Source organism: Lactuca saligna, chromosome 6 (genome assembly GCF_052625555.1).
Source record: "Lactuca saligna cultivar CGN05327 chromosome 6, ASM5262555v1, whole genome shotgun sequence".
Classification (NCBI taxonomy): domain Eukaryota; kingdom Viridiplantae; phylum Streptophyta; class Magnoliopsida; order Asterales; family Asteraceae; genus Lactuca; species Lactuca saligna.
In genome coordinates this window covers 22,294,408-22,306,727 of record NC_136422.1, presented here as the reverse complement: position 1 = coordinate 22,306,727, position 12,320 = coordinate 22,294,408, and the positions used below count along the sequence as shown (strand labels likewise).

The window sequence follows — 12,320 nt, the reverse complement described above, 5'->3', positions numbered from 1 at the left end:
TGGGTGATGTTTGTGTTATAGTGGGCATGGATTGGTTGAGCCGATTCGGTGCGGTTATCGATTGCGAGCGACAGCTGGTGACTATACGAGATCCCAGTGGGGGAGTTCTTTCAGTGTACGGCGAGGGCACACGTTCTGGATCAGCCTTTTGTTCGGCTGCTAGGGCGAGACAGTGTTTGCAGCAGGGCTGTAAGGGTTATGTAGCGTATGTGATGGATACGCGAGTGATCTCCGAGAGACCGAGCTCTGTGGAGGAAGTTCCAGTGGTGCGGGAGTTTCCAGATGTATTTCCCGAAGAGTTACCAGGAGTGCCTCCCGCGAGGCAAGTGGAGTTTGGCATCGATTTGGTTCCGGGGGCCGCACCTATTGCTAAGGTGCCGTATCGCCTTGCGCCTCCAGAGATGCAGGAGTTATCCTCGCAACTTCAGGAGTTGCTGGGGAAGGGGTTTATTCGGCCGAGTAGCTCGCCGTGGGGAGCACCCATCTTGTTTGTGAAGAAGAAGGATGGCTCGCATCGCATGTGTATTGATTACCGGGAATTGAATAAGCTGACGGTCAAGAACCGTTACCCGCTGCCGAGGATCGAAGATTTATTCGATCAGCTACAGGGAGCATCTTGGTTCTCCAAGATTGATTTGAGGTCGGGCTATCATCAGGTGAGAGTGCAGGACGAGGACGTCCAGAAGACAGCATTCAGGACACGTTATGGGCATTATGAGTTTGTGGTGATGCCTTTCGGGCTCACTAATGCCCCGGCTGTGTTCATGGACCTCATGAACAGGGTGTGTCGGCCGATGTTGGATCGGTCGGTGATTGTTTTCATTGATGATATTCTGGTATATTCGATATCTAGTGAGCAGCACGAGGAGCATCTGAGGGAGGTGCTTGGGGTTTTGAGAGCAGAGAAGCTTTACGCAAAGTTCTCCAAGTGCGATTTCTGGTTACGGGAGGTCCAGTTTCTGGGACATCTCGTTAACCAGAAGGGGATATTGGTCGATCCGGCCAAGGTTGACGCAATGATGAGGTAGGAGGTGCCGAGGTCACCTTCTGAGATACGGAGTTTTCTCGGGTTGGCAGGGTATTATCGGAGATTTATTAAGGATTTCTCCAAGATTGCGGTTCCACTCACCAGATTGACCCGGAAGGGTGTGGCATTTGCATGGGGTCCCGAGCAGCAGACCTCCTTTGAGACGCTTCGCCAAAGGTTGTGTGAAGCTCCAGTATTAACCCTTCCGGAAGGTATGGAAGGTTTTGTGGTATTCTGTGATGCATCGATCCTAGGATTAGGAGCGGTATTGATGCAGAAGGGTCATGTGATAGTTTATGCATCGAGGCAGTTAAAGCCTCACGAGACGAGGTACCCCACACATGATTTGGAGTTGGGGGCAGTGGTGTTCGCCCTTAAGATTTGGCGGCACTACTTGTATGGGGTTCGTTGTACGATTTACACGGACCATAAGAGTTTGAAGTACTTGATGGATCAGCCTAACCTAAATATGCGGCAGAGGAGATGGTTAGATGTGGTCAAGGACTATGATTGTGAGATCTTGTACCACCCGGGCAAGGCTAATGTGGTAGCCGACGCGTTGAGCCTCAGGGCGGAGAGTACTCCCCTGCGAGATGTATGTTTGAGATTGACCGTGATAACTCCAGTTCTGGACGCCATTCGTGGGGCTCAGGCCGAGGCCATGCGTCCGGAGATGCAGAAGAGAGAGCGGGTTGTTGGGATGGTTTCTGAGTTTATATCGGATAGTCGAGGCCTTATGACTTATCAGGGCAGGATCTGGGTACCGTTTGTGGGCGGTACCCGTGTTACATTGATGGAGGAGGCTCATAGATCGAAATTTTCGATCCACCCCGGGGCCACGAAGATGTATTTGGACCTAAGGAAGGAGTATTGGTGGCCCTGTATGAAGAGGGATGTAGCATGGTTTGTCGAGAGGTGTTTGACCTGTCGAAGGGTAAAGGCCGAACACCAGAGACCGCATGGCAAGTTGCAGCCATTGGAGGTTCCCGAGTGGAAATGGGAACAGATCACTATGGACTTTATCACCAAATTGCTGAGGACTACCAGAGGAGTTGATGCAATTTGGGTGATCGTGGATAGGTTGACAAAGAGCGCTCACTTTCTTGCCATCAGTGAGAGTTCTTCAGCGGAGAAATTGGCGGAGATTTACGTGAGAGAGGTTGTATCTCGGCATGGGGTGCCGATCTCGATTGTTTCAGACCGCGATGTGCGGTTCACTTCCCGTTTTTGGAAGAAATTTCATGAGGAATTGGGTACTAAGCTGCATTTTAGTACCGCATACCACCCCCAGCCCGATGGTCAGAGTGAGCGGACGATACAGACACTCGAGGACATGCTTCGAGCTTGTGTATTGGATTTTGGGGGTAGTTGGGACTCGTATTTGCCTCTAGCGGAGTTTTCCTACAATAACAGCTATCATTCGAGCATTGGTATGCCGCCCTTTGAGCTGTTATATGGTAGGAGGTGTCGGACTCCCATATGTTGGGGAGAGGTTGGGCAAAGGGTAATGGGCAGTACAGAGATCGTGAATCAGACGACAGAGCAGATACAACTGGTCAGGCAGAGGTTATTGACCGCTCAGAGCCGGCAGAAGAGTTACGCGGATAGGCGCCGGTCCGAGTTGGAATTTCAAGTCGGCGACTTTGTTCTCCTGAAGGTCTCTCCTTGGAAAGGAGTGATCCGGTTCAGGAAACGGGGTAAATTGGGACCCCGGTTTATTGGCCCATTTCGTGTGATCGCCAGGGTGGGTCGGGTAGCCTATCGGCTGGAGTTACCAGCAGAGTTGGGGCAGATTCACAACACTTTTCATGTATCGCAGTTGAGGAAATGTATAGCCGATGAGTCGGCAGTGGTTCCACTTGAGGATATTCAGGTTGATGCAAGCCTGAACTATGCGGAGAGACCAATGGCTATTAGGGATCGGAAGATCAAGGTTTTGAGGAACAAGGAGGTACCTCTGGTATTGGTTCAGTGGCAACATCGGAAAGGATCAGAGATGACCTGGGAGCCGGAGGATATGATGCGGGAGCAGCATCCGGAGCTGTTTTAGAGCGGGACTTCGAGGGCGAAGTCCAGTCCTAGTGGGGGAGAGTTGTAACATCCGGATTTTTGCCAGGTATAATGAAAGTTTAATTATGTAATTTTGTAAGAGGGACTCGGCGAGTCGGGGCTCAGACTCGCCGAGTAGAGACGCGGGATTGAGCGAAGGTGCGCGCTTGGACTCGGCGAGTCCAAGGTATGGACTCGGCGAGTCTGCGCTGTGTAGTGAAACCCTAAATCTCCGGGTTTGTGGCCTATTTAAAGGGCCTTATGGCCGTCATTTGCGCTCATCCAACCCCCAGAGTGTGTCCCTAGAGTTCTTGAGCGTTTGGTGAAGGATTGAGAGCAAATCTTGACCTTGTGAGTGTTGTTTAGCAAGAAGAAGGAGGCTCTAGGCAAGAGGAAGCAAAGGAGGTTGCTATTTCGTGGATTTGGAGTTTGGATCATCACTCTAGAGGTATTATTTTCGGACCATTTCCTGTTTGGTGAAACTTGATGCAAGTTAGGGCTTAATATGATCATTTATGGGGTGATTTGGTGCCCTTTTGTCCCCTCTTTGAGTTGAGACCATGGATCTGGATCCATAGAGGTCCAGAGGGCCTCACTCATCAAGCTTTATGGGTGAAAATGGAGTCCTTGGCCTTGTGTTTAAGTAATAGAGTCAAAATCATCATTTGTGATCATGTAGAGGTTATTTATGCATCAAGATTGTGACTTTACGTGCTAAATAAGCATGGGGGGACTGGATCTATGGATTAGTGGACTGGATCTGGCCTTTAGAGCAAGATTGAGTCAGTGCATGGCACGGACTCGCCGAGTCCGAAGAACAGACTCGGCGAGTAGCATGAATGTTGCGCGACCACTCAGCGAGTGGTCTCGCCGAGTTGGGAAAGGTGAACTCAGTGGGTCAAGGGAGAGTCAGGATGGACAGGTGGACCGAGTCAAACTGGACTCGCCGAGTTGTTCTTGAGACTCGGCGAGTTGAGTCGTGGTGGCCCCACAACTCGTGCCAGGTGGAGCTCGTCGAGTTGGGGGAAATACTCGACATGTCAAGGGAGGGTTCCAGGGAAATTGGTGCATGCGCACGGACTCGCCGAGTCGCCATAGTGCACTCGCCGAGTCCGGTCAGAGTTGACCATTGACCAGCGTTGACCAAGAGTGATTTGTTATAGTGTGATCAACCCTAGTTGGGAGAGTGTTAATTAGAGATGTATTGTGCTATAGGGGGACTACAGCTCGGCGGATCGAGTGTTTAGTGATTTCAGGGTTACGAGTTACCGAGACACACGAGGTGAGTCTCCTCACTATACTTTACCTTGAGTAGGTAACCAGAGTTATGTGTTAGAGTATTTGTATGCTATGTGTGTTATGTGTTGTACTGCATGACTTATATGTGATTTATGTGGTGCATGTTTATCAGAGCTAGAACCTGAGGGTTCACAGAGTTTGGGTGCACGGACCCACAGAGTTATAGCCTCGAGTGGCTAATATGTGTTTTATGTGGTATTTTGGGGAACTCACTAAGCTTTGTGCTTACAGTGTTGATGTTATTTGTATCAGGTGTTAGTGACGACCGCGGGAAGGCGCCGGCTTGATCCGTACACACACGTTTGGAGTTTTACATGTTGATCTTGGGATTTTGTACTGTTTTATTGAACAAGTAAAATGGGTGTTTTTATGAATATTAGTGGAATTATGTTTTATATAAAAATCGAAAATTTTGTTTGAAAAATCAGTGTTACACAAACTCCCCGTCTTGGTCAAGGCCAGCGTATGCTGGGCGTACGTGCCGGGTACGCCACGCGTACGCATGCAGATTGGGAAAATTGGGCTTTTTAGGCCCTAAGAGGATGGGCCTGGACTTTTGGGCCCCATGGCCCACTGTGAAGTATTATTTTGGACTTAGGAATAAGGAACCCGAGTATTGGACCCTTGAGGATTATTATATAGGACTTGGGAATTTTTGGGCCCATTTGGGGAAAATAAGGTCTAATTCAGAAATTGAACAATGAGTGGGCCCTTAGGGAATCCTTAATGAGCCATAAGAGAGCTGGGCTTGATAAGTGAAAATCGGGACTTAAGTATGTCCCAATTGGACCGAAGCGTAAAATAGTCATTTTACCCTGAGTAGTGTTATAGACTCTGATTGAGTGTTATGTGTCTCTGATAACCTGGAGTCATTGGAGTAGCTGTTAGAGATTTCTTCCGCGAGGTTCGACACGCAGATTACGAGGTGAGTTACCTTCCAGTAGAAGTGGGTCTAAGGCACCAAGGCCGACTCAATAATAGTTGATTATAGTTGAGATGATTGTCTATGTGATAATTGTCTGGTTGGCTATTACTTGATATGCTCTATGTGCCAGTATATTATGTTCTATGTGATAGTGGTAGTAGGAGGGGATTAGTCCCCCGATCGGTTGTTAGGACCGAAGGGTAGGTCGGACATCACATATATGTCTGACAGCATGTTTATGATATGTTATTATGTGATAGTAGTAAGGGGTGAAATAGTCCCTATGACCGGGTGAGTTAGACCGGAAGGTAGGCAGGCACCCGAGAATGGCCTGATACAGGTAGTCAGCACCCCATAATAGCTTGACACGAGTAGTCAGCAACCCAGAATGACTTGACATGGGTAGGTCGGGCACCCCAGAATTTCCCGACAACATGTATGATTGTATATTATGTGGTATGATGGGGTAACTCACTAAGCTTTGTGCTTACAGTTTCAGTTTTGGTTTCAGGTACCTCTTCATCCAAGGGGAAAGATTGGTGGTGTAGCAGTGCATCACACACACTGGTATAACCTTGTGATGACACATGAGTTGAAGTAGACTTGGGGGTGATATAGTCCCGATGGTGAAATAGACCCGGTACAGCCTAGTGCTGACATATGAGTCGAATAAGACTCAGGGGTGAAATAGACCCGATATAGCCTTACGCTGAAACTTATGTATGGTATGCGGTATTTTGGGGAACTCACTAAGTTATATGCTTACGATTTTTAGTTTATGTTTCAGGTACTTCCGGTTCGAAAGGGAAGAGCTCGGGATGATCGCATTACACAAACCATGATTTTCCGCTTTATCAACTCTAATGTACTTTTGGATGATTATTGATATACTCTGATTACCTTATGGTTTTATAAACATGTTTGGTTGACGGTTTATTTAATATAAAAACAAAAAAATTTGGTTATGAGTTTTTGGGATGTTATATGTATAGTTAGACCGAAGACCAAAGGAGGTTATCAAGACCCGAGGTTTCCCTAAGAAAGAGTGACCAAGTATCAAGAGCTCTTGACATAGAGGAAGGAGAATGACAGGGGGATCAAAAGAAGTATTGGCTCGTAAGCAAGGTACTACTGTACTGTTTCAATGTCCTAGATTAACGAAGACTAATTATACCACTTGGTGTATTATGACTGAAACCATGTTGAGGACATATGGACGTTGAGATGCTATAACTAAAGATGTAGTTAATGAGAAGAAAAATTATACAACTAATGGTATAATTTTTCAAACCCTCCAAGAGAATGTTCTTTTGTAGGTTAATGAAAAAGATGTTTGTGAATCAACTAAGGTTCAATATATAGGATAGTATATAGGAGACGAATGAGTGCAAAAGGCAAGGATGCAAACGTTAACAAATGAATTGGAGATGCTTGAGATGAAAGACATTGAACCAATCAATAAATTTTTTAGCAAAGGTAATTGGTATTGTTGCAAAATTCAAGTCTTGGTGCAACTTTTGAAGAGAAGGTGATTAAAAGAAATTTTCTCAACTCAGTTCCAAAGAAGTGTTTGCCAAATGTAGATCCCATTGAACAATATTCCGAACTTGAAACTATGTCATTTGAAGAACCCATTGGAATGGTTAAGGCTTATGAAGAAAGGCTTCAAAGTCTTAGAAGAAAAAAGATGAAGATCAAGATCAACTCGAAAGCAGTGGACACGGAAGAGGACGTGGAAGGAACTATGCAAGAGATAGCGAGGCTGCGGAAGAGGAAAATGTTGAGGTGACAAAAAGTGGATTCCAATATGATTGTGAAAAATTTGGGCATTTGGCTATGAGTGCACAAAACGGAATGACAAAGGCAACAAAAAAGATGTAAACTTGAACGAAGAGGAAGAAATCACATTTCTTGGGAAAAAATGGGTTCAAATTAAAAGGATGTTGGGTTATTTTAATTTTGATAGGTTGTTTTAATAGTAATTTAGTAATTACTTTATTTAACGAATTAAATAAATGGTAGTAGGTTGAATGGGTGATTATAAGACCAGGTATTTGAGAGTATTACAAAGTTGTGTTGAAGCAAGAAAAGAGGGAACTGGTTTACTATAAATAGTCACCTATCTACTCAATAAAAGTAAGCATTATTTTTCTCTTTAGGAAAATCTATTCTCTCTCTCTCTCTCTCTCTCTCTCTCTCATCCTAAAATACGAACACATAAACACATATGAAAGGGCCTAATATCCAACAATTTATTATTCTAGTTTCAGATCTATCAAACTTTCATTTCTTTCTGTTACAATCTAATTGCAAATAATATTCGGGGTGGTGTCAACAAAATTTCCTTCAGCGTTTCTACAATAAGCAAAGGCGCCATCTCCAGTGATTTGAACTTGATTTGTTACGATTCCAGTACACCCACTACAATCGAAAGTAATAGCTTGTTGTGTTGCTGAAGATCCATATATGTTCATGTAAGTCACATCACTCACTTGTACAGCTGGTGTCGATGGCTAATAAATCCAGATAAAGAAGTACATGATATTAAATACAAAGATCCATCTTTACACAATAATAATGATATTGGTTTCATGAGCTACAAGACTTACTGGAGCAGAGCAATCAACATTTTCAGAACTACTACTGCAGTAATGTTGATCGATTATGATTGGATTTCTAACGTTTTCGAGATAAATGTCTTGAAATAGAATCCCTCTAGCGTACCCAACTCCATTCTATGACATAACAAAATGGATTAAATGATTAATATCAATCTCATCTTTTACAAGTTAAAGAAAAAATTTCAAACCTTGAACTCACTGGTGCTGTCTTGATACGTAACCCATTTGTTGTTCCTGAGATGTTACAATGTTCTACACGAACTTGTTCAACTGTGTCATAACCACCGTTTTCCCCAAGGCTTCCGATACTGTGTATCATGATCTTAAATTAATGTAAGACTACCCAATCAATGAAATTTACAATCTAATGAGCTACCTTATGCCATGGCCAGGTCCACAAAACACACCCGTTACATTGAGATCAACAATGCCACCATTAATGGCCACGCAATCATCACCTATTTAAGCTTATGAAAATGATTAAAGATTACATCGATCATAGAAGAAGTTATTACCAAGTATGGATTTGATAATTGATACCAGTTTGAATAATAGAGTCATGGATATTAACATGGGATGAAACACCAATGTCGATTCCATCAGTATTTGGGCTGTATTCAGGTGCTAATATTTGAAGATTTCCAACATCTACATCGTTGCAACCAACAATGCTAATATGAAGCATTGGGCTGTTAATATGTGTCGTACCACTCAGTCGAAGTCCGTCACATTTAATAAAATGTAAAGCCTGAGTGATTCATGTTAAATACATGTTCATATAATATATTCTAAAAAACTCGACATGTATATATGGACATCTAATATGAAGAAACAAACTAACTTACCGAAGGGCTATCACAAGTTTCTGGTGTCACCTGCAAAATCAAATGATAAATCCGAATCGTCTTATTGTGTTGAGAAATTAAATTTCTTCCTATCTTTTATCTATAAATATTCATACCCACTAAATATATGACAAATGTTATCATTTCATATTTTTTTTAACTATCTCATTACGAATATATTAAGAATATATCAAATAAAATTAAATTTAATGGTGGAATGATAACGCGTATCATAATGTTAGTGGGTAGAAATATTTCTAAACATAAAAGGTAGGAGGTAATTTAATTTCTCTATTGTGTTTGATATTAGGTTTATTTGTTACCAGATGTCTCCACCAGATCGAGCCCTGGCCATCAATCTGGCCTGGTCCTTCGATGGTGAGTCTTGACACTGATTCAAACTGTATCCAATAATTATTCTCTTTACAATCTTTCCATCCATCGAGTGTCATCGGTGCAGTGATGTTGCCCAAAAGCTACTCAGTCAACAAAAATGATATTAACAATAACTATAAACACAAATTACAGGAAAAAGATTCTGTTTTGGGTATTTTTACGGTTTAATTACTTATATTTATCTTTCTCGATCAAACCGTAAAAGTTGCAAACTTTTTTTTAAAGTGTAACCAGTATTAACATGGTTAACTTGTACAAAAAGGTTACAAGCAATAATTGATATAACAAAATTATCGGTGAAACTTAATATTTTATGTCAATATTAAGTTGGAAACATATATGAAACTTTTATTGTTTGATTGACAAAGATAAAGTATAAGGTAGTTACGTCCAAAGTTACCCAAAATATAACAGTTTTTATTGATTTTTTTTTTTTTTTTTGCAAAATGGTCTAATTATTATCATAAATTTCAATGGTAAGTTTCGAGTTTTAATTTGACCTTAATATTTACTGTAGGAAATTGGCATGGGCCCATGAATGTCACTTGGCTTATCAAAAACGTCATGCCTGATGGTATGATCAAAGTTGGGTCTGATGAACTATCTCCACACAAATCAGCCCATGCTTGAATAAACGCCTACAACAATGAACATAAAATAAAACAGTAGCTAATTGGTTGTGATTCTTTAACATGTAACCACATTCTCTTTTGATTCAAACTTGTAGATATGGTTTACTTCCGAGTCGTCTGTATTCCCATCTCCTTTTGCACCATACGATGTTACATCAAAAGTGTTTGCACTAGCGCTTTTCAGGTCGAAATAAATGTAACAAAAGCTCAAAAAGAGTATCATTAGAAAACCCTGCAAAGAGAAGAATTATATTACAAGTAAATCTTGGCATAGCGACATGTTGAGAGCATCCATGGAGAATTATCTTACCATTTGTCGATGAATGGAATGGAAGCAGGTGATTCTGGTGTTGAAGTACGATTACTTTTGTAATGCCTCCGGTCTTCTATTCTACCATATTGAGAGAATATGTTATCTTTTAGCGTTTGATTATTAGTATAGTAGGAGATTCTATGCTAAAATGACTTTCGATTAAAGAACGCTAACAAATGTTGAATATGTAGTTTTAACTGCTGATGTAACCACATGCTCTAAGACTTAACCATAAAAAACTTTAATATGATTATGACACTCCAAAAGATGCTTACTGCTTAGACACATGGATGTCTTCAATCGAAGTTAAGAAATATGAAAATATGACGTACATATTTAAAGATGAGTGTTTAGATTGAGTTTATAACATGAAAATGGCAATCAGAGATCTTTTTCAATCTCATTTCTAAATTTGACTTATAATCAATAATAAGTCTATACAAAGGGAATAACGATGGGGATAAAAAAAAATCTTCATACCCGATTTGGTGTAACTCACTGCATTGGTCTTGAACAAATTTGTCACTCAATATGTCAATTTATGATGTGTATAAATGTCTTATATGTAACATACTAAGAGTTCATAACGTTTCTCTTTAAATTTTACGTTTTTAAAACCCACAATAAAGGCAAAAATCAATGGACTATAAAACATTTATATTTTGCCGTAGGAGCCCTTTTATACGTTTTCATGTGGCTTGGTTAGCATCCGGTTTTGGTGGTAGAAATTGTCATTTTAAGTGAAAAATAAAATAAAAACAATATAAAAATAACTAATTAAAATTTATAAATTAAATCATTTCTAATAAATAAATGTTTTTTTTCACCACTTATCACACTCTCATTTAATTTCATGAGTTTTTGTATTTTATTAAATTTCAGATAATATTTTAATATAGTAATTGCAATAAATATAATAATAATAAAATATCAATTTCATTAATAAACTTACCTTTTAACTTTAAAATTCCAAAAATTAAAGCTCATTAATTTCTTTTATTTTTATTTAAATTATTTGTTTAAAGTTAAAAGATAAAAAACATTTCTATTATAATAATTCATTACTTTTCTTATTTTCTTATAAATTCAAAGTTTTCAAATATTTTGATATTTATTTATTTCAAAATTAACCAATATAATATATGGGTCTTACAACTAGTATATGATAAATCTGATGATAGATATAAACAAGAAGATTAATAAAATCAAGACAAAACTTTATAAATGGTCCTTGTGGTTTCACAAAATCTGAAGTTCGTTCCTAACTTTAAAAAACTTAACGGATGGTCCCTATAGTTTCAAAACTTTTAATGTTTAGTCTTATGGTTTACTCCGTCAATATATGTCCATTAAGTAAATGACATTTTCATCATTTCACTACTCATGGACCATTTATGAGGTTTTCTCTTATTTTTGATATATATATATATATATATATATATATATATATATATATATATATATATATATATATATATATCAAACCTCCAACAAAACATAAGTACACCCATATCTTCTTCTTTCTTTAGCCTCAATACCAGCACAACAACTGTCGCTACCTTGATCATCACGAAAAAAATCATCTTCACACCTCCATCACCTGCAAACATCATCAACCCACCATTGTCTGTTGTGTAAGAATAGGGGCTGTTTGGAGATTGTTTGAATGTGACAAAAGAAAAGGCCTTTTTCGAAAATGTAATTTTTCTCTTAGTATACGCACACAAAACCAAGTTTAGTTATAACATAAATCAACCCACTCATTCCATTTTACCATCTCAAACTATGAATATATTTACAAAATCATAACAAGATTTTGGGATCTTCATTTGGGCAAGCTCAACAACAACTGAACTAATAGATACTGATCTAGATGATATTTTGGTCTTGGTTCCGACCACCCATTTTCCTACTGTGATTACATGCTTAAATAGCCCAAGGACACCTTGTCCTACCTTTACAACATATTGTACCTGAGAGAGAATTCGACCGTCTCCTAGAACAAGAGAATCTAGCCCTACAGATACTTCAAACAAGTGTTTTGTGGCATCTTTGTTTTAAACCAAAAGTTGGTGCCTTGAGATCTCTGAAACAGAAACATTACTAACATGCAAGAAGGAAGATAGCCATGGTTACTTCCAAAATCTCATGTGATACATGTTGTTATCATGCTAGAAGGCGATCTCTTACAAACTCATCTTCTTCTTCCTACA

General features: G+C 40.2%; 1 protein-coding gene across 1 annotated transcript; it reads right to left on the bottom strand.

Moving 5' to 3' along the window:
* Positions 1-7,603: 7,603 nt before the first annotated feature.
* Positions 7,604-10,038, bottom strand: LOC145002372 (putative polygalacturonase At3g15720; the record flags this gene model as incomplete). Its single annotated transcript, XM_078961658.1, has 9 exons — positions 7,604-7,813; positions 7,910-8,035; positions 8,121-8,229; positions 8,298-8,379; positions 8,462-8,669; positions 8,767-8,796; positions 9,090-9,242; positions 9,663-9,800; positions 9,901-10,038. Coding segments are annotated over 9 exons (1,194 nt in total), but the record flags the coding sequence as incomplete, so codon positions are not given.
* Positions 10,039-12,320: the final 2,282 nt, after the last annotated feature.